General features: G+C 35.9%; 1 protein-coding gene across 1 annotated transcript in view; it reads right to left on the bottom strand.

Annotated features, from left to right (window-relative positions):
* Window positions 1-2,534: 2,534 nt before the first annotated feature.
* The window catches only part of zbbx (zinc finger, B-box domain containing), a 46,796-nt gene continuing 25,330 nt past the window's right edge, over window positions 2,535-24,000 (bottom strand). The window contains exons 10-18 of the mRNA XM_079373500.1: window positions 23,708-23,819; window positions 19,713-19,816; window positions 16,450-16,568; window positions 16,224-16,285; window positions 15,086-15,981; window positions 13,818-14,044; window positions 9,468-9,627; window positions 6,059-6,217; window positions 2,535-3,042 (exon numbers count right to left, since the gene is read on the bottom strand). Coding sequence (XP_079229626.1) covers window positions 2,822-3,042; window positions 6,059-6,217; window positions 9,468-9,627; window positions 13,818-14,044; window positions 15,086-15,981; window positions 16,224-16,285; window positions 16,450-16,568; window positions 19,713-19,816; window positions 23,708-23,819 — 2,060 coding nt within the window. The 3' untranslated portion in view covers window positions 2,535-2,821. The remainder of the gene's footprint in view (window positions 3,043-6,058; window positions 6,218-9,467; window positions 9,628-13,817; window positions 14,045-15,085; window positions 15,982-16,223; window positions 16,286-16,449; window positions 16,569-19,712; window positions 19,817-23,707; window positions 23,820-24,000) is intronic.

Raw genomic sequence — 24,000 nt, 5'->3', positions numbered from 1 at the left:
TTTTCATGAGATTCACCCACACACACATGCTCTCATTGCCCTGATATGAATGAAACATGAGTCAAAGTGTGACAGATATGAATGTTCTTGTTTGTGAGAAATTTTACAGAAAGTGAGAGAGAACATATAAGAGTAAAGATGTGTTTTGTGTGAGCTCAGCTCTGGGCCAGTCTGAAAGTGTGTTGATGGAAGAAACGTTTTATACTCCTGTACACACACACACATGCACACACGCGCACACACACACACACACACACACACACACATGCACACACACAGCGTGTTCAGTAGGCCTTATAATCCCGTTACAGCTCCATACAGCACACTAGGCTCCAAAAGCAAAGCAGCAGTCAGCCTCCAGCAGAGATTTGTCTGTCTAATCATGCACAAACATGTACACAAAGCACACAAATACACATAAACACAACCGGGGCTCACAGATAACGCCGTTTGCAGGCAACTCTTGAGCCACAGCGGAAATACAAAATGCTTTCCTAAAATATGCCAAAGCCTTTAGACATGCTAATATTCCATTACACGCATAATGTTGTCAGGAAAGGTAAAGCAACACTGCTGGAGGAGAGATGTGTACCATACACCATCATTACAGCAACAAACACACACACACACACACACATATATATAATAAAGCTTACATTATTGCTCAAAGCAAGCTGTCATGGTTAAAGGTTTACAACTAATGCTTTAACAAACGCTTGTAGCAATCTTGAATTTCAAGACCTTGGCTGACGGCAAGCCGTTGGTGAATCTGGCCCTTGGCTTCCTACCTAAACATCATTTTAGAGTATTTTAGTGTAGATTACCATCTAAGATAGCATATTTTGAAGTCTAGGGCAGCATCACATTCATTCTTTACAAATATAAGGCTATATATATATGTATAAATATTATATAAATAGTATATGTTTAAATAATAATATTTTTAGTTATTATAAATTGTAATAACATTTTACAATATTACAAATTTTACTGTAGGTTTTGGTCAAACAAATAAATGCTGCCTTGGTGAACATAAAATACTTTTTTTTTAAACAACAAAAAAATCTTACCAACCCCAAATTTTTAATGGTAGTGTACATTACTTGTATTGATTAATTATCAACCATTAAATTAAATATCAACCATTTTACCATTAAACACTGTTCATGCTTTTAATCTTGCTGCCAATTCTTCAGCTGACACGGCTATAAAAATCCAGTTGATCAAAATCATTTCTGGTTATAAAAGTCTCTTTGAAAACATGTTATGAAAAATATGCAAAGATTCCCACTTCAGGTTTTTTACTTTCCTTATCTCACTAAATTACTGAATCATTTAGGATTAGGGTTAGAAAGTAAATGAGAACCTTAACTCAGAACTATCAGCAGTAATCTTGTAAGAGAAGTTCAGATCTGGCTAGATTTAGCTGGATTTATGTATGTATATGTGTGTGTGTGTGTGTGTGTGTGTGTGTGTGTGTGTGTGTGTGTGTGTGTGTGTGTGTGTGAGAACTGCACTTCTGCGGTGGGTCTCACCAGTTGTATTTGTGTGTAAGTGTCTAAGTGTGTCTGTTCACCTACGGGATGTGAATGAATGCTGAAATAAGCAAATTAATCAAGGCTGAACGTGTGTGCTGGGCTAGAGAGGCTGTTTTAATGAGTGTGCAGACTGAACACTAATGAGCTGACTCTAATAAGGGGATCTAATGAGCGAGTTGCCATGGTAGCAGGTACCTGGCGTGTGGTGTGTGCTGTTTTGCGGGACACGTGCCTCTCTGAACCAGACGGGCGATCAGGAAGCGTGTGCTAGGGAACAATCAGAACCTACTGTTGTACGTAACACTTTATAAGGCCTTTCATTAATCATTCATTATTGTTGTCAAATTTGACATCAATTCTTAATAATGTTATGAAATATTTACTACATACACACATGCATACATATATCAGTGTTTCCACAAAAATATGGAACAACCGTTTTCAACATTGATAATAATCAGAAATGTTCTTGAGCAGCAATCAGTATATTAGAATGATTTCTGATGGATCATGTAACACTGAAGACTGGAGGAATGATGCTGAAAATTCAGTTTTGCATCACAGGAATAAATTACATTTGAAAAAATTGAAAAATAGAAACAATTATTTGATTTTTGCACGTTAAAAAATAAATACGACCTCACGTTGTGTCAATCACGTTTGCACATTGCCTCCAAAACGTTCGTCCGTCAAAAAAATAAAAATTCAGATCAGGTTCGATTTTCTGTTTTCGCATCCGTAGCATGCATTTTGATAGGAAAGGATGGGGAATATATTTCTGATGTGTAAGCCTTGTACACATGCTGATTATGTATCTAGTCAGAAAGCTCATGAGCAGCATCTTTTTATTTTGGGTATGTCATTTATGTCTCCATGCCAAAATTGTGGGTGCTTGAGAAGGGGTTAAAATAGAATTTCATTGCAGTTCATATGATATGGACATGAGTACATTTAAAAACAAAAAATCTGGTTCTCATTCAATAAGAAACAAAATGTAATGAATATTTCATGTATATTTTTATTTTTGCATAATGCACCATTAAGCCCTTTATAATTAGCAAATTATTCCAATATAATGTAAAAAAGAAAGTAAAATAAATAGTCAAATTAAAAGCAATTTTATAGATAGACAGATAAATGGATTAAGCACAACTACAGATCTAACTTTTATATCTTCTGGTCCTCTATTTATATTACACATTTTTAATAAAATCAATTATTATTACTACTTCTAAAAAAATCTATCAAAATCCTTCATTTGTGTAATTGCAGTCCAGACAAATCTAGTCCTCACTCTCATCTAATGGTGTAGTGCTCATATGTCTGAACTCTTCCTCAAGACAGGCCAGAGCCAGGCAATCCTCCTCATCCTCATCAGAGTCCTGGAGATCGAGCTGCTCCACGGTCTGGACCTCCATGATCTCCTGAGCGGCACGAGACAGTGGCCGACGAGTCCCGGCACTCAGGGGCCGAGAAGAGATGGGAGAACATCTGCTTATGGTGCCTAAAAAAAGAATAAAAGAGAAACAAGAAAAAACGGCTGCTAAATAACACACCCTGTGACTTGAGGAATCCTTCATGTCAGCATGAGTTACACAATAATTATGGTTAGTGGTTTGTACGGATCTCTAACGCCAAGTATGAGCAACAGTAATAGTGATGGTTGCCTACAGTAACACTAATAACTGTGACTAAGGAGAAATATAGAGGGAAAAAAAAGAGATGTTAAAGCGACTGACGGAAATGCACACAGAAAGACAGTGCTGGGATTGGTGGCTTAAGTTAGTGGGGTCAGTATTATTTACTGTCACACGCTGGCCTAATCAGCTTCAATCAAACAGAGCTTTAAATGCTCTCTGATCCAGCAAATCACAATAACACACTCACACACTTCTCTCTTCTACGTGACTTTTTTTCATTATATTCCCTAGTTTCTTCTTGTCTTGTGTGATCTTTCTCTTGCTGATAGTGAAGTGAACTCAATTAGACTACTCTATGTTCACCGAGCAGCGCTCAGCTAACATTACAGTAGTGTCGAGGAAACTGATTCACACTTTTGAATCTTTTGAATCAGTGTAGTGTCATTACACCAGTGAGTTTTAATGCATAAATTGGGGAGTCAAAGCATTTACTCATCAGATTCCTTCAAATACAGTGTTTAAGTATCATAAGATTCAGAAGATCTACTATTTTGTCAACTTGTGGGAGTTATCAAGCAATAAAAAATACATTTATAGGTGAAATAAATGGATTACTAGTCATTTATTAAGTTGATATAACTAAAAAATTCAGTCAGAAGTCTGGGTTGTGTAAGATTTTTGAAACTTTATTTATTTGATTAAAATACAGTAAAAACAATAATATTGTGAAATATTTTTACAATTTAAAATAACTGGTTTCTATTGTAATATATTTAAAAATATAATTTATTCCTGTCATGCAAAGCTGAATTTTCAGCATGCTGATTTGCTGCTCAAGAAACATTTCTTATTATTATCATTGTTGAAAATGGCTTAGTAATGTTGTGTGGCTTAATATTCTAGTATTTCTTTCAGGATTCTTTGATGAACAGCGTAGAAACATTTTGTAACATTATACAACTCTTTACTGTCACTTTTGATCAATTTAATGCATCCTTGCACAAAACTATTATTTCAAACATTTGAACAGTACTGTAGAAGCTAATGATTCATTGACTGAAAAGACATATTTAGTAGTGAAATGCCCAGGTGACATAGCAGGAGTGATCATGTATTAGCTGATATCGCTTCCCACGATTTGGACTCGGGAGGCCGACGGCTTTGAGTATCCTCTGATGCAAAAGGCTCAATCTAGCGTGTCGAACCTGACACAAGTATATGAGATATACAGAGAATGAACGGGAGAGAAAGAGAAAAGCAGGCAAGAGAGGATGGACGGATATCTGACGCTTTGATTTGCACCAGCCGAAATCACAGCTGTCATGCTGTTAAACAGATTATTTTTCCCTCCTCTGCAGACCTGCAAGTGATGAGCCGAGAGACAGCGAGGAAGACGTGTCGAGAGGTAGAGAAAGCACGAGCTAGCTAGCTGAGCTGAGCCGAGAGATTGAGGAGCGCGCCGTTGGCCGGGTTCCCTGCACTCCCGCACGCAGCAACACAGTAATCTCTTTATGAAACCTCAGCCGTGTGTGCTGGCGCAGAAAGCTCAGGAATCAGCTCGGCTTTAATTACACGCGCGAGCCAATAAATCACGCCACGGCCGAGCGCCGGCACCACTCTTCTACAGCCATGTTATTGATGTCCCATTGGCCGTAACGCCATGTCCGAAGGGTTGGCCGAGGCTCTCTATAAATGATCGTTTAGTCACGCCAAAGATGCGACATCAGACCGGCTCAACATTTTAAACACAGATTTAGCCGTACAAGTCTGGATTAAGTCTGAACACAGAAGGGAAATTAAGAAGAGTGATGAAGGTTTTATTTTACTCAGACTGTTTTCTAAGGGCCCTGATTTGGAAAATGCGATTGATAGCTTCAATTAAAGAGACAGTTCACCTCAAACGATTCAAATTCTGTCATTGTTTAGCCTAGTCATTGTCATTGTCACTCACTGCCAAACCAGTTCGAATTTCTTTTTACCTTGGAACATTTAAGATAAAAAAAATATATATATATAGTTTCTTGTCCATTCAAAATAAGCAGACAGCGACCAATGCCTTTCAAACTCAAAACAGGATTAAAAAAGTACCATAAAAGTAGTTCATATGACTTGTGCATTCTATTATTAGATATATAGATATATATATAATTCTTGCTCTTAAATCTTACTTGGGATTCTACTTTTTCAAACTTTGGGGTCAATCATTTTTTTGTTTTTTTTCTTTTGAAAGAAATGAATTTATTCAGCAAGGATGAATGCATTGATCAAAAGTGACAGTTTATAATGTTCCAATAGATTTCTATTTTTCAAATGCTTTTCAAATCAACACTATTAATCAGCACAACTATTTTGAACACTGATAATAATAATAAATGTTTCTTGAGCAGCAAATCAGGATATTAGAGGGTAATGATGCTGAAAATTCAGCTTCATAAATTCACAGAAATAAATTACATTTTAAATTATATTAAGATAGAAAACAGCTATTTTGAATTTTAATAATATTTCAGAATATTACTGCATTTTGTTCAAATAAATGCAGCCTTGAGCATAAGAGACTTCTTTCAAAAAGATTAGAAACAAATCGCATTCCATGTTTTACAGAATTTCTCTGAGCATTTTGTTTTCAAAAGTTTATTTTTGGCCTTTTTTGATAGACAGCCTGAGAGGAGGCTTAAAATGATGAGAAAGAAGATTTGACACAACATGTCAACAGGAAAGATATTTTCAATGTTTTCTTTTCTGAAAGATTGATACACCAGTATGACATACGCAACAGAATGAAGTTATATTTTTCACAGCCTCTTTTTCATTCACATCAAATTAAATCTGGTGTCTACACCCATGTCTGGTGTTGTACCAGAAATGAAAGCAAATTACCTGAGAAACACAGCCTGTGTGATGACACTCTGCTACGGCCTGGTGTAAGGGGACGAGGGGTGCTACTGACGGGCCGAGCGTTCATCAGCGCAGCGACCAGCTCTTCCTCTGCGTGATGCTGAAGGCTGCTGCTGGATCTCCAGGACTCCTGCCCTACAACTACAAATAAAACAAACAATGAGAACTCCACACAGCAACACAACCATCAAGATTTGGTCTTGTAGATAATCCACTATCAAAGCTAACATACAGTTTACTGAAGAAAGTCCATGAATTATTATACATCACAGCTCTACATATCAACACTAAACATGTAAACTGTCTAAAAGCATCCCAGTAGATGCAGACTTAGATTAAAGGTACTCAAAGGGACCACATTCAAACAAACACAAAAGTTGCAAAAGTTTTTTGTGCCAGTAAAAGTAAGTTGGTCCTTCTTTTCAAAAACCTACAAACAGCATTCGTGTGAACAGCTATCTGACCTCTGCGTGCACTTCTCTTCATCACCATCAAGAAAGGCTAAGGTAAGAATTACGGTGGTAATATTATTTCATGATAAAAATTTCCACAATACCAGCTGATTTTGCACTGCATGAAACATTAAAATATTTTGCCTCATTTTCATGCAACTTTTGGATGCTAAAAGAAAAAATAAGGAAATATATCATGTTAGAAATATATTATATATTATTTCTATTTTTTATTTTCATTTTAATTTAAGTAAAACATTTTGTAATTTTGTTGTTATATTTATTAATACATAAAAATATATAAAAAAATTACAAAACACAAGAAAATTATTAAAGCTTTAATATATGCACACACGTTTACACAGTTTTACATTAATTTTTATTATATATATATATATATATATATATATATATATATATATATATATATTTTTTTTTTTTTTTTTTTTTTTTTTTATTACATGTTAAACTAATAATTAAACTAATTTATTTCTTTGATGAATTAATTTCAGTTTCAGTTTTAGTTTTTTGTTAACTATAATAACCCTGATTACAGTAATAAGAATTTTATGGGACAATGTACTTAAGTTTCATTAAAAATTGTGACAGTGCAAATGATCTTAATGTTAATGCAAATAGGCTTTGTTTTCTTTAGGCAAAATATAATTTCTTATTTATTTCTTTTGATTTTGGTGTGAAATGTGACCTAGTTATGTTCTTGACAGGTTTTAGATATTCACTATTATCGTAAGTGACTTGCAGTACACTCTTTACAGGGACTGATCTAACCTGGGGTTAAAGTGACTTTCTCAAGGACACAATAGCATTTCATGGCTCACTCATTTTGGGCTTCAAACCAGCAACCGGTAACAAACTCCAAACTTTAGCTGGAAAACCCCATGCGTCTGCGACAGCCTGACTTGTCATGCAGACAGTGAGCGGTTGAAGGTTAAACGTGTGCCTTCCATCGCCATCTTAAACGCCTGCTGTAATTAAGCCTTTTTCCAGTCGACTGGCCGCTTCTCCTGTCAGTGCACGTCAGGGATTGCAAATGCACAGACAGGCCGATAAAAACGGCTCGTCTGTGACAGAGACAAAAAAGATGGGAAAAGGAAAAGACTGCAGGAAATTGATGGAGAGACTCGCCAGCCAATAAACACAGAGATGACAGAGACGGAACTGAAACCGGGACTTATTTGTCCTGTTTTCATTAACCTTGAAGCTCAACGAACCAAACAGGTGCTTCTTTTTTTACGGTATATTAGATAAAAAATGCCTTTTGCATATTTAGTTTCTGCATACTCAAATAACGGCTTTAAATAGAGCTGTTTAAAAAGAAATATTAGTGTTTACAGTCAAGCTAATGGCCTCGCCAAGGTAGCACATTAACACTGAGGAGCTAAAGGATAATGCCAGGAAATGAATGAATGTATAAGAGAGGCATAATTTACTCTCATCTGTAAGCTAGCAGCTCTCTTCAATGGCCAATCTATCTAAGTATGCAATAATTAGGTATCTAAATAACCCGAGCGGCGCAAAATGCACTGTTAAGAGAGATGTCTGTGGTTTTCATTAAAGCACGGTCATATATTAGTGCTGGAACCACATACGCACTGCATTCTAAATGTCTTATCTCTATTATTAAAGCATAAAGGATGTATTTGTTTTGGGAAAGATGTAAATAGCGCACAGCGGATGTGTTAACTAACAACTCGTATTGCATTTGCGGTAAGGTTTTAGAGGCATGACTTTTGAGGAGCGTGTACACTACTGTTCAAAAGTTGTTTTTTGAAATAAATGATTTTATTTAGCACTGAGGCATTACAATGATCAGGCATTTATAAATGTTACAAAATATTTATATTTTTTTGTTTTCTGTTCATCAAAGAATCTTGAACAAAACTGCATTCAATAGCGATAATAACATTTAATGTTTCTTGAGCAGCAAATCAGCATATTATAAATATTTTTTGAAGGAACATGTGACATTGAAGACTGGAGTAATGCTGCTGAAATTCAGCTTTGCATGACAGGAATAAATTACTAGTATTGTTTAGTTATATTAAATTGTAAAAATATTTCACAACATTGCTGTTTTTACTGTATTTTTTTATACAGTAAATACAGGCTTCAGAGACCGTATAAGAGACTCCTTTTATAAACATTGAAAAGTCTTGCCGACCCCAAACTTTTGAAACAGTAGTGCATATGTTCTTAAAATGGCATCTGATCCATTATGAGGGTTCAGACTTTGTTGATTTCGAGAGTTTCCACAGCAGAATTCATTGTGAAATTGTTAACCTCTGTCAGATCTTAACTCAACAGAGCTCTGTCATTTCTAATAAAACTCATATTAAGCATACTTGTGCTTGTATGTGTCCCTGATCGTAGGCAGAGGCCAAACACCTGGATGAACGCCAGAGACAGATCCCCATTGAGGACCCCGCCACTTAGACAGCCATCGGAAAAGACCACTGGAACCAGCTGAGCCCATTCAACCTGACTTGCTGCAGTTTGGAACTGAACTGCTGGTTTGTTTGGCCAGAGGAGAATTGGCCCCACGACTGAGCCTGGTTTCTCCCAAGGTTTTTTTCTCTATTCTGTCACCTATGGAGTTTTGGTTCCTTGCCGCTGTCGCCTCTGGCTTGCTTAGTTGGGGACGCTTCATTTCCAGCGATATCGCCGACATTATTGCAAAGACACTATTCAAACTTATTGACACTTTATTTTCCTTTTTTTTTTATATTGTGCAGTGCTTTGACACAATTTGCATCGTAAAAAGCGCTATATAAGTAAGGTGACTTGACTTGACTTGTGTGTAAAGGAGATAATCTGCTTGCTGAGAATTTCTGCTTGTTTTAATACCTGTATCTTGCCCTCTAATCCTCAGCAATATATGGCTTTGTTTTGCCAGAACTTTATCTTGTTTCTCTATATACCTAGTGAACTCCCTGTGTGGTTCTGCTCTTCTCTAGAGGTTTGCGCTGGAGCTGAGCTGGGCTGGAGGACTCCGGGGTCCAGACCCAAAGTCAGGATCCCCTCTAGGTCTTGGTATTGCCCCGGCTGGATGTCCTGTCGCTGGGCTACAGAATGGACGGCCTGTGGGGAGAAGAAAAATAATTAGAAACAACATCAGTCATTAGTGGGTCCATGACATGACAAAAATAATGTCTTCAAAATTACATAAAAATGCAATGTATACAAACAATGACTTGAATACTTCTCTTATATGTTGAATTAGTTTTCAATTTCTGTCAGGCTTAAAGTACAAAAATGTCTGGATGGTAATTGTCATGAGACCGTGATAAATAATAAATAACTAAGAAAAACTGTAATCAAAAGGCTAATATGTGTAATGATCTGTTATCTTTCACATTTATCTCGGTGCCATATATGCTAACCTTTAAAAGTTTAAGGTCAGAAAGACCTTTTAATGTTTTAGTCTTTTATTTTCTGCAGTTGTAGTATTTGTAGTATTATGCAAGACTGAAATTTGAGTATTTATTTTTCCTTTCTTTTTACATTATATTGATAAGTTTTACTAATTATTAAGGGCTAATGTTGCATTATGCAAAATATATATTAAAATATATAATAAAAGAGTGAATTCTGAAACTGCTGTTTGTTTTTGAATAAGAACCAGATTAATTGTAAATATATATATATATATATATATATATATATATACACACACATACACTCATATTATATATCCATGTCATATGGTGTCATGCAATGAAAATCTATTTTAATACAGTAACACTTGCCAAGGCTACAGTAAAAGTAAAATCAGTAATACTGTAAAACATTATTCCACTTTAAAACAATTGCTTTCTATTTGAATATGAATTTATGTGATAAAAAGCTGAATTTTCAGCATCATTACTCCATCATAGATGCAAACTCCTCACCTTTTTGAGATAAAAATAGGTCACCTACGATATTTGTGTCGATCCAATGAGAAAGTGTTTTTTTTTGGAGTCTTTTTACAGTACCATTAGTACCAATTCATATCTGTACCCTTGTAGTCAACCACTTTTAAATGCTCCAGTGTGTTTTTGCGTGCACGCTCTGGTTTTGAATTACAAAACCACAAGTTTATTTACATGTTGTTGAAGAGTTGAGTATTGTAGCCAATCACTGGCATCTCTGTTGAAAGCAATGGCCCGTCAGAGGTGTTTTCTGTAGATTAATCAGAAGAATCCCCTCTGAACTAAGTTTTTGTTTTCATAAGTTTACAGAGTTTTAGACGCTTGCAGATTTACCTTATATAATTAGAGAGAGACAAAACGTATACAGACGGTGTAAATAAGATTCATATAAATAAGAAAGTCATTGATTTATCAGGAGTTTTCATGCGAGTAAGCTCGGTCAGTTGCACTATAAGTGCATTGCTCTGTTTTTCTAGAATCTCTACATAATCCATTGACAATTTGAAGAAGAGTTTTGTTTGTCTAAGAGGACCAAACGTCCACGTATACTGTTTCAAGAGTGACAAACGCGAGTGTAAAAAATTCCATGAGTGAATCTACTAACTTGTTCCGTCAGTCATTGCTATGATTGACAGTGATAACTGGGCGGAACGATCTATCTGACAAACCGATGTCAAAAAGACCTGTGTATTTAGTGATGCAGAGTAAATTTAGAGTAACTAAACTACAACAGCAACAAGTCTGTGTTGGCTGAATATATTTAGCAGCTTCTACAGTTAAAACATTCTTTTTGATGTGTCCTTTTTAAGGCAATGTTTAAAAAATGTAGTTTTTAAAATAAATCTAAAAATACTTCAAAATATTTAAAATGCATTATTATTTAATTATACTTGCTATACTACTTCTGTACAGTACACTACTAAGATTTGTTATAATCACCATTTTATAATAAATTCAAAATCAAGACCTGAAAACTAGGGAGTGGAAATAGCAACTGAGTTATTGAGTGATCCTCTGCTGCCATCTACTGCATATGATGGTAATTCCATGCAATTGTCATCTCAAAAGTTTTTGTTTTCCACAAGGTTTTTAAGCACTTTTTTTGTCATCTCCATGGATGAAAAGTGCATTTTTAAAGTGAATTTTACTGCACAGCTGTAAAGTTAAAAATAATAAGGCTTTTAAATATTGTATACGTTTTTGAAAAAAATTTGCTTTTTGTTGGGGGGGGGGGGGGGTTGCGTGTCTTTGTCATCTTTTTCACCCATGATGCATTTGCATCCCTGTCCATTCTTCAGTGTTACATGATTCTTCAGAAATCATTCTAATATGCTTAATATACCAGGATATATATATTTTCAGCATTCTTTAATGAATAGAATGTTCAAAAGAACAGCATTTATTTGAAATTTTGTTACAACGTAAATATTTTTACTGTCACCTTTGATCAGTTTAATGCATCCTGGCTAAATAAAAGTATTTATTTCATTTAAAGGAATATAACTAGTGTACTCTACCTGTTTATGGTCATCTTTTGCTCACTTTTGGGCATTTAAGCACGTTTCTTTTTCTCTCTCTCTCTCTCTTACGGAGGTTAAATTAGGCCAAATTTAATTTGTCAATTTCAGATGGAGCACATAGACAGACAGAAATCTTTTTAAAAGAACAAAAATCATATTTTTAAACTGAAAGGAAATGAGAAACAATTATGTTTTGATTGAGTCCCAGACCGTGTCCTTTAAATGGAAAATGAGGTAAGGGAAAAAGAATCGGCGGGTGGTAATTAAGGACACAAATTTTCTGATCGCCAGACAAAAGAGCAGAGATAAGGCCACTTTCTGATCAGACATTTAATTTCAGGTGTTCAATATAATTCATTTTCTTTTCTCTTTTTCTGTTACGCTATTAAACCCTGATAGTCCATTTGCAGCCGACTTGATGGCTCTGTTTCCTCTTGCCCCTCATCAGCTGAGTAAATGTGAGAGTAGTGGGTGCCTTTTCCTGCCATTACCTCTAACACAGCATGAAATCTGCCATTAAATCACATAGGAGTAATATCTAATTGATCAAGTCCTTAATATATGAGAGTTTCCAGCAAGGCCATTCAGTATGAACTAAAGAATTCATTTCATAGTTCTCATACTCTGTTTTTCATTTAATATTTCCAGCAGAGTCGGTGAAAGTGCATGTATATCATTGTGGCTGCATTTCCATCTTCATAAAATCTATAGACTAACAAAAGTTTGGGAACAGAATTTTTTTTTTTTAAAGAAATTAATACTCAGCAAGGATGCATTAAATGACTATAAAGACATTTATAATGTTAAATAAGATTTATATTTCAAATAAACATAGTTCTTTTGAACTTTCTATTCATCAAATAATCCTGAAAAAAAAGTATCATGGTTTCCACAACAAAAAAATATATATATATATTATGGATATTTCAACATTGATAATAATAAGGAATATTTTTGACAAGCAAATCACACTGTAAAACTGAACAGTGAAATGAATTAAATGAAATTAGTTACTTTCACTCAAATAATAATGAAAGTTCATTGGACTTAAGTTGAAATAATTGAAATAAGTTCTGTAAACTCAAAATGTCGTTGTAGTAAGGTGGACTTAAAATGATTGTGTTTTCTAGTTCCCAGCATGCTTTGCATCAAACAACAAGGAAAATAAATGTAGAATTTATGTGTTCATTTTGTGTATTTTTCTACAAGATTAACAGAGACATAAGTTAGTACATAAATACTGTGTTATGTTAGGATTTACATAGGTTTCAGTTATGTTGGTTTTGTAATGTTACTGTTGTGGTGAACAGTAGAGCCTGTGGTTAGGTTGAGAATGGACAGCAAAACTAAAAGACCCCAAATACAGCATGTTGTTTGACTATTTACATGCAAGCACCGTGAGTCTTTTAGATAACTATATTGGCACGTGACAGTGTGCTGCTAACTAGCACTTAACTTTAAAGATCTGAAAGAATGTGCTGTTTATGGAAGCAAGTTATATATAATTATCTTTGTGATGAGTGGGGTGGGCTCATGGAAGCGAGGCTTGGCTCCCATTGCTCTCAGCCCCGCCCCACTTGCCATAAAAATTTTAAGCTCTACTAACTTAAAAAAAAGGAAGTTAGTTTACGCAAATGTTTTGAAGCAATAACTTTCCTCAAATGTTTTGAGTATTCTTAACTTATCAGGTTTTACAGTGCAGCATTTATATAATATTTCAGTTTTTACTGTTTTCTTGATTAAATTAATGTGAACTTGGTGAGTATAAGAGACTGGTCTAATATGGGTAACCTGTTACAAGTAACTGAGGCTGAGAAATCTAAAGGTATCTGATCACCTGACAAGATCCTGTAAAAAGGTCTGGTTCTGTGCTGTCATTTTCTGACTTTGAAAACATTGTGAAAGTGAAATGAAGGTCTGCCGGAGGGGTTGTGGTGGGGCATGGATAGGGAAAGCCATTCTTTTGTTCTTCTGCATCTGTGATTCGTCTCAGTTCTTCATCAGATGAGTCTTCCTCACTGGGCATCCGGCAAGCATCTTCACCTGTCATTTCCTCTTCTGAATCTGAGCAATGACAAATAGTGAGAGAGGAGAAACCATGAGGACAGGAGGAGAGAAAACATAGAGGCAGAGAGGAGATGTTCCGGCAGGAGGCCAGCAGTGAGGATGCAAACGCGCGCCCTTATCTAACGCTCGCAGCGAGCCGCCTGGACATGGTCTTGCAGAGCTTGTGTGTTTCTTTTCCCTGCTTCCCGTCTGCTGCCTCCTGCATTAATAATGCTTATCCTACACAGCTTGAAGTTTCCATCACTCTGCTAGTCAGCAAATACAGCAGAAACAACCACTGTGTGAATGAAGGCTGATGCCTACACTGGTGTTTTCTCATCATCTTTACTCTCTGATGCAGATGTGCTGGACCCCAAGGGATGGTGGAAATCAGGTTTTTGTCATTTAGGAGGTGTTTTTAATGTTTATCAGACAGCTCTTTGGAATACTTGATTTGGATTGGTCAATCATTCGACTGTCAAATATTTTTGTACAAAGATGATAAACTGAATAATTGTCCTACACATCTTATATCCTCATAGCTATTGTTTCATGTCTCTGTTGTCACTCCTTGTCTTCTTTATTCTCAAATAATAAAAATATTTAAGCTCAAATTTATAATTCATACCTGTCTCATATATTACACTACAACTTTACTTATCATATATATATATATATATATATATATATCCTAGCAACAACATACCTTTAGTAACCTGCAAATATTCTAGCAAATATTATTCTATGTATGTTACAGCGTTTTTCCCTTGGTTAAATGTTAAAGGCTTTAACTTTGCTGAAAAATACCCCTTAAACATGGAAAAAACACTGTAATGCACAGCTTTGAGTCGTATGTTGGTTTTAAAAATATTTAAACTGCTATTAATTACATAGGAAACGGTCTTAATCACTCACAAACACTTTCGAAAGGATAATTATGAACACAGTGGCTCAAGCACATCATGGAAGACAAACAAAATTGCAGTTAGATACAGCTGACTATCATTTTCAATGTTAAGACATCTTCAATTAAAATTTACCAATAGAAGTTATACTAACCTGACATGCTCAGCTGTAAGGAGAGCATTGTGGATTTGGGTGACTTCCGTGAGCCTTTTAACCATTTGGAGGCTGGAGGTGAATGATGATCCTCAGTATGAGAAGATTTGACCCTCGGCGTAGAGGACCTGATGGAGTCATAAATAGGCGTAGTAGGTATACTTCTATCTGAGACTAATCCAGACTGTGATGATTCTCTAAGTGACAGCTTTAATGAAGGAACTGCAGCACTTGGGGAAGCGATGGCACGTTCTGGAGACAGCTGAGCTAATTTCGGTTCAGAAACAGGTGTTGAATGAGCAGGTCTGGATTGGATTGGGTTTACTGGAGAAGAAACTGATCTAGACCTTGGGGACGGAGAATCTGGAGGTTTTGGACTTTGTTTAGAGATGAGAAAAGCAGGAGAATGACATTGAGAAGACCTAACAGATGGTATTCCACCAGGAGAGAGGCTGACAGTGGAAATATGGTCCTCAAAGCCTGCGAGAGTTTGATTTAATTTGGTTTTTGGGAGTGAAGGAGATGATGTTGGCAGAAGCTCTGAGGATTTGTCCTTTTGTGCTGCAGAAGATCTTGTCCATGGGATTGGTTTTGGAGAGTCACAGAGTTCCACTTTCTGGCCTCCTGTTCGTGAATTTGACAGAAATGAGTCTGAGGTAGTCGACAGGTGCTGTGATCTCTGAAGCCTCGTCTGAAGTGGAAAAAAGCTTTCTGATCTCGGCAATGATGACGAAGATTGTACAGCCTCTTGAGACAGCGGCCACATCTCAGGAGAAGAGTTGATCTTTACATCAGAATTATATTCACCGACGGATCCTTTGGTCATCTCAGAGAAGCACGGTGTGGAAGGTAAAACCGAATATCCAAAATCTCCTCCATTTCCAACAGCTGCAAACCTTAAGGAAGAAAACAGACATGCATATATAACATCTAACAACTTGCTCCCACAGTTCAGACTAGTTGTGGTTGATATAAATGTAAATGTCAAGATGACACTGTATTTGTGTCAGTTCTGAGTTGAGAAAAACACAGCTACTTCAATTATATTGTTGTTTCAAGATGACACTCCAACTGTGAACTTTTATGTCGCTTCCTTTCAAAAAGTCTCGGTTTTTCGCCTTGATCTTGTCTTTCTTACATTTTGCTCTCATTTCCCTGTTTGACTCCAAAGGATCTGTATATTGTAGCGTCTTCAACCATCTGGAAAAATTTAAGTGACAAAAAAAACGAAACTAAATAAACAATGACAGAAGAAATTGGAAAAGACAGAATGATAAGTGTAAGGAAACATCACTGAGGAGTCATTTGCTGGCTATTGCCCAGCAGTCCATTACGGAAACTAGGGTGGAGGGGTTCAGAATTACCTCATCTAACTCTATGATGCTTAAACAGGATTCTGCAGGGCTGTCCGCTTTCCCAGCATCCTCAGCGGGAGCGATCATGAAGAGAGAGGTAAAGTATTTATGCAACTCCATCCGCTCTGCTGCAAATCAGAGACGCAGTAAAACAGATTTATATTAAGAGTTAAACACTGAAATTAAATCAGCTCAATGATCAGTATGAACGTATTTATTCATAATACAGAGTGACAGATCTCTAAATTTATATTTCAGTCCATGCCCTGTGAAAATGTATTTTTTGAAGACATTAAATCAAATTGTTTTGCCTATTTATTTTCTGAATAAATACCCCATAATTAATTCATGCATATTACTTCTACTTACTACTATACAAAATCTTAATATTTCAAAATACACTACTGTTTAAAGATTTAGTGCCAGTAAGATTTGAATACTTTTAACAAAAGTAAAGAGATAATGTTACAGTTTTTTTTTTAAATATATGTTTTTTTTAAATAATTTATTCCATAAAAAAAAAATCTTTTGAACTTTCTACTGTTTTTACTATATTTTTGATCAAATAAAAGCAACCTTGGTGAGCTTAAGACTTTTGAATGGTGGAGTATAACAAATTTTCCACCTTTGAAATACCAGAAACAATTATTTAATGATCTTACTAAATTTTTGCCGCATATTCTTTTCAGCATAAAAAATTATTACAGCTTAAAAACGTTTAGTTCATTTGCTGCCTTAAATTTTAAAGTATAATCAACTTGGTTGTACAAGTCATTTCAACTTAAATTACATTAAACCAACTAAAAAAGATCAAGTTGAATTTCATATAACTTAAAAAACATGCAATTGACCTATAGGTAAGCCCCTCCCCTCGAACGCAGACTATCCAGTGGCAGTCGAGTATCAGTTGCATGGGGAGAGGAACTCTCGGACATCTTTAGGATTCAGTGCCATAGAGAAACATAGGAAGATCCGAAGGTTGCATCGGTTTTATGGGGTTTATGCTTCAAAAATGGAAAAACGATGTGCCTGTGGTACTTGTAACACTGATTCCAGGTATCCTGAGAGGATGTGCAATATAATTTATTTTATTACATTTCCTGAATCCAAACAAAACAGAGCAAAATATCCCTAAGTATTCAACCCCAATACAAATAAAGACAAAAACAGTGAGCAACTCAAGGTCAATTGCTTATTTTGATGAGTTAATGTAAAAACATAAGTTGCAATAACTTACTGATCGTATAATTTTTACAGCGTTGCAGTCAGAAAAATGTCACATTACAAAAGTGAAATGCTTTGTGAATGTCATGTTTTTAAATGCAGGAAGAATCAAGACAAGCTGTCGACCAAACAGCAGAATCCAAATCAGACGAACCATCAGAAAGACAGCTTTGCATTCGAAAAAGTGACTGAAAAGTGTTTTGGCCGTGAGCATCATGGAAATGGGCTTTAGAAAAGACGCAACAGGCTCGGGCTGGTGCCAATGAAGAGAGACGGTGCTCATCATGGGGCTGTTTGGGAAAAGCTAAAGGTGGTCAGTTCTTTGACAGCTGTGATCAACCAGCCTCCCAGCAGCACCTAGAAACTTCTCTCAATCAGCTGTCGGAGTGCTCTGTCAGACCATCGCCCTCCCTCCAGTGTAATAAGAGCTCTGTGATTACCCTTCAGGAACGCAGTGATGGATCCGAGCTGCCGGCTGAGAGAGGAAAACTGCCCTCTGCAGTGACTCTTACAGATCATTTCTCCAACTTTTTGGAGAGAGTGCACTTGTACGGGACTATGTGAATCGCAGCATGTACATGACCGGTCACCCACTATTCCTTATCATCCCTTGTCCAAACCAGGTGCGATATGACAAGTTTCCAGTGACAAAAATATATATAAAAATGTTTTGCACAATCAATCCTATCTTGAGGGATAGTTCACATTTGCAAACTGGTGGCAGTAGCCATTGACTTCCATTGTATTTTTTCCATGCTATGGAAGTCAAATGTTTGCCAACTAAAATTCTTCAAAATATCTTCTTTTGTGCTCAACAAAAGAGATAATCTCATACAGGTTTGCAACAACTTGAGGCTGAGTAAATGATAACAGAATTTTCATGTTTGGGTGGACTATCCCTTTAAATGCTAGCAAGAAAAAAAATGGGTAAATGGTAAATATGAGTGGAAAATAAAATTGCATTGTTTATCCCTGTGATATTTCATTAAAAAAAATCTATAAAAATCTAACCTTTCATTGAAGTAAAACAATTGAAAGTGGGAATAATTATCATTTAATTATTTTCTCTAATAAAATGTGGCCACAGTTATTAGCACCCCTAAACATTTGTATGAATATAATATCTCTGAAGTATATTCCCATTCATATTTACATTTTCTAGGACTTTTATTTACTAAGGGGATAATGATTCTGACCACAACTGTATTTATAGGTATCATTTCATCTAAATTTCATATAGTCAATTGGGATTTTATGTTTAAAGGGGTCATCGGATGCCCTTTTTCCACAAGTTGATATGATTCTTTAGGGACTTAATGAAAAGTCTATAACATACTTTGTTTAAAATTTCTCAATGGTAGAGTAAAAAAACCTACCCTGTCAAAATCAGCTCTGTTTTCAGCAAGCTGTTTTTAGTCCATGTAGCTTTAAATGCTAATGAGCTCTGCTGCCCCCGCCCCTCTCTTCCGTGGGGAGACGAGCAGACTGTAAACTTTAGCTGTGAAACTGTCTAACTAGCACATATTAGGAAAGGCGATTTACAAAGATTCATAAAAAAACCCTTATACTCACTTCTTCTGTAGATGAAGCTGGATCACGAATGATGCGCGCGAACGGGATCGGCGCATTCCATTCAAAAACGAAAGTAACTTAAATCCTCTGCCTCTTCAGGGGTTCAGATGTCAGGAGTAAATGACGACTACTATATTCATAATTACATCGAACAACAAAACACCTCAATCACTTAATCGGAGACATCTTGTCTTCGCCTGCACTGGAGCTGACACAATGGCGGGCAGCTCTCAGCTCACTCAGGGCGGGTCTAAGGTAAGAGGCCCTTGTCAATCAACTATCGTGGGAGCGGCCTGTACAGAACTACGTCATTCTGACAGCGTGGATTTTTATCATTATAGGATGGATGTGTACACACACTTCCAACACACATTTATGTTATGTTTTGCATCCGATGACCCCTTTTGTGTGACATGTGAATGTCTATTATCAGTTTACGGTTTAATTGCATATGTGTGTGATGAAACGGGTCGCACCTGCCAGTTTTCGGCTCAGTTCATCCATCTCTGCAGGTGGAGGTGTGGGTGGCTCCGGCCGGCGTTGGACAACAGACCAGGGCTGAAATTCTTCAATTTGTCCTCTGAGGGAGAGAAAATAACGCTGTTCCCAGTAAATCACACTCAGAAATTTGAGGATAATTAATCAGGCTCCTTTTCCTCAACGGTGCAACTATAAATAAACAACATTTCAGCACAGCACAGCACTTTAGTAATAGCTTTATCCTCCTCTGAAAAATATTTCCCCAGTAGGAAAAAATAACATTAACCAATAATGTAATAGCCTGACATGTTTCACTTCTTTTCAGCTTTTTTTCTAATCGATTCCTGATGTATAAAATCAAATCCTGCCCTACATTATTTTAGGGGTGTGTACAACTACACAAACAAACGGCTAGTTGGTCTGAGTGAGTAGTCTAGTCAATGTTAATGAACATCTGTAAAATTAGGCCACTTTTTTGATCAAGTTCTCCAAATACAACTGAGTTTCTTAGCGATATATTGACGTTAAGAATAGGGTATCTGAGTGACATACCATGATTTATGAATGTGACAAATATGTAATAATTTTCTTAATATTGTTCTTGTTTTCTAATATAAACATCCTTGAAACAAAACAAATTCACTCTAAGAAGCAAAATGAGATCTTAAGGTCTAAAAGTTTATGCTGAAAGCAAGAAAAACCTATTTGCCATAGTTTGTTTATATATGAATACTTAAATATTTATAGCAACTAAAAAGATGTTCTTGCGGCATACATAATTGTGATAACAGTAAAACTAATATTTTTAAAGAAGTCTCTTTAAAAATATTTTATTGCATTTTAAAATGTAATTTATTCCTGTCATGCAAAGCTTTTCAGCATCATTACTCCAGTCTTCAGTGTCACATGATCATTCAGAAATCATTCTAATATGCTGATTGACTTCTCAAGAAACTTTCTTATAATCATTAATGTTAAAAACAGTTGTTCTGCTTAATATTTTTGTGGAACTCATGACACATTTTTTTTCTGGATTATTTATAAAGAACAGCATTTGTTTGAACCAGAAATCTTTTATAACATTATATATGTATTTACTGTCACTTCTAACCCTCTGAGGTCTGAGGTGATTTTGGGGCCCTTGAGATGTGTTGACATGCCCTGATATTTGTGCTTATTTCAGCTACTTATAACATACTATTGACCAGCATGTATTTTTTTTGTATTCAGCACAAACTGTGCTACAATAATATGTGACCAAGATAGATGTACATGTTTGCATTGTTTAGAAAAATATATATTATGCGTGGTTAGTAAGTTATGGGAGAAGAAATGTAGTTGAAATAAGGCCATAAAACCCACACTAAATAGTCCCGAATAAGTCTTTTGAGTAATCAATCATGTAGAATATTTACTAAACTATTATGTGAAAATCATTCTGCTTACTCATTCACAGAAAACAGTATATTGATTTAAATTTTTAAAGACATGTTTTGTGATTGAAAGCCTTCATGCGAAGGAGTGGCAATGGCCTTGAATATTAAGTGATTAAAAATATTTATTTCTTTAAAAATACTGACCCCAAACTTATGTCAAATTATTAAAGTTAAATGTAAATACTGTATCAAAAGAGCATACAAAGAGTGTACTATTCTCTCTTCAGTGCATACGAGGAAAGCGACATAATTTCAGTCCAATAACAAATTAAACAGGCTGAATGAAGTTGATGAGCCAGACTTCCCATTTGAGAGTAAATCTCAGCTCAGCTAGATTCCCCTGACCCACAGGTTTAGCCTTTTAAACCTTTTCCTGGTGATTTACCATACAAACGTATTATCAGAAAAGCCATCAACTCTCTGTCTTTTCCTGAACACAAGTCTCTTTCTCTTTTATTCGTTGTGCTGTCGTCTCTCTTCCTGAAGCCAACTCTTGCTGCCTCAGCAGGACAACCTGCTTTCCTCGTTGTGTGTGCATGTGTGTGTTTGTGAGCGTATGAAGGGATTAGACACCCCTATCACACACTCCATTCCTCCAGAGTGTGAGCTACAGCCCTGGGCCACGCGTCTGCCCTCCTCCCACAGAAGCCAAACACACACACGCACACGCAGGAAAAATCCAGCTTCCTGTTCCGTGATTCTTCACACACACGGCCTCAAAAGAAGGCAATTTGACGGATTCACAATTAGACCCTTCTTGAATAGCCGACCTAAATACCATCGCTGCCACAGATACCATAATGCTCAAGAAGCATGAGATGCGGTTCAAAGCGCTTAGGAGGGTTTACAGATACTGTGTTTGTGTGTTTTGCTTGCTTTTGTCAGGCTTTCTCATTTCGTAGGCGAGCATCGCAATCTTTTGGGGAGCAGAACAACCGTTTCAATGGCTCTGTTTCAAAACTTAGTGTGCTGCCTACATAGGTGGCTGTCTTCAAAGGCACTAACTAACACACTAACTAGAACGGAACTGTCTTAATGACTGATCTAGAATGTACTGCACGGTGTTATTTTAGCATTATTTATTTACTACTACAGTCTTTATTAATGCTTCAGCTTTTATTTTTATATTTTCAGGTTTCATTTTAAATTTGGTTATTTTGTTATGTGCTTTTGTTATTTATTTCTTTTTGTTTCTTAGCTTTAATTTATTCTCATTTAAGTTTCAGTTTTAATAATTTTATTATTTTAACATCAAATTATTTATTTCAGTTAGTGGTCAAGGCAACGTTTCTATTTTTTAGGTTTGTATTTATCATCTAATATTTGTATTTTATTTTATTTCCGCATAATTTAAATATTTTCAATTATGTTTCTCTCACTTCATCGATTTTGGATCATTTTTTAATTGAGGTTCTCGCAATGCATTGTGGGATTGTATTCTCTAAAAGAGTCCATTAGTGTCCGGTCCGCCCACTTTTTCACTATTTCCATTAATTTCTCTCATAGGTATTTAAAATTGTCTTCATTAAAGCGTTATAAGCCATGAACCAAAACAACCAGCTACAAGGTGAATCACAACATTACAAACTTTGATTGAAGCAAAAAAGTATTTGAAAATTCGACAAAAAAAGTTTCAAAGGTACAAAAACTACAATCCCATGAAACATTGTGAATTAAAAACAATGGTGAAATCTAAAAATATTAATTTAAAGTTGTTGATTATATCTGAAGAAACAATATATTTGAAATTTATTGCAAAATATGCATACATTTATATATATATATATATATACAAATACTTAAGTATTCTGAGAGTGTAGGCAGACTGACTCAATCACATTTGCAATGCTTCATGGGAGTGGGTGGAGCGAAACAGTATTTTGCTGCAATTAACTGGTTGCAACTACTGCCTACAACTCTCTCTGATTGGTGGAATTTTCTGTACAGCATCGTGGGTAATGTAGTTTTTTTTTTTACCACAAATTCCACTGTTAAACAAGATTATTTTAAACAATTTGTTAAACAGATGGCTTCAATAAAAGCACATATCATCAATTATCAACCTCAGCTTTGTCTTTAAAGGTTTATAAGTTATCATAAAGTTATAATTTCCCTATGAAGAAAATAAATGGAGTTTTTACTTCTGGAACCCGGCCATTGCACTCTATGCTACCTTAGAATACCGAAATAAGGCATCTTGGAGGGCAGTATGTTGCTGCCTAAAATTTGGAACAGGCTTAATGTTAGAAGTGTGCTTATGATGCCTTAAAATGGTCCCTAACTAGGCAGCCCACAAGGTTTGAGTACCACTGTTTGTTTAAAGAAGATTTCACAAAGTTAAAGCAATACCACAAGACTGCTTTGGGGCTGATTAGCTCAATAAATTCAAGTGACTCTGCGGTGGCACAACTTAAAGGTGAGGCTGTGTAATTAGCAGCCATAAGTCATTAATTGATCTTAAATGGAGCTTAATTTGGGCCTGGGAAGGTAAATGAAGCTTGTAATGCTCTTATTCAATGTGTTCGGTTATAAAGTGCGAGGTGTCAAGCGCTAACCTGTGGTGTTTTTTCAGGAGGAGTTTCTCCATGTAGCTCAAAGTGTCCTCCTTGAACTCCACATGAATTAACTGCTGGGATCCTTTCTCTGTTTGTGTTTCCATCACAGACACTACAGAGAAAGAGAAACAAATCAAGTCTTCAGCGCAGAACAAGAAAGTAGCCCTATTTACCTACAGTGTGTATGCGGCCTAGCAGTCGATCAGACACTTATTACCCGATTTCTTATTAGCTTCAAGCAAACCATTAAAGAATTTATATTAAACACAGACTCATGACTAAATGAGAGAAAT

The sequence above is a fragment of the Barbus barbus genome (genome assembly GCF_936440315.1).
Source record: "Barbus barbus genome assembly, chromosome: 23".
NCBI lineage: Eukaryota > Metazoa > Chordata > Actinopteri > Cypriniformes > Cyprinidae > Barbus > Barbus barbus.
This window is presented reverse-complemented; position numbering and strand designations above follow the sequence as displayed.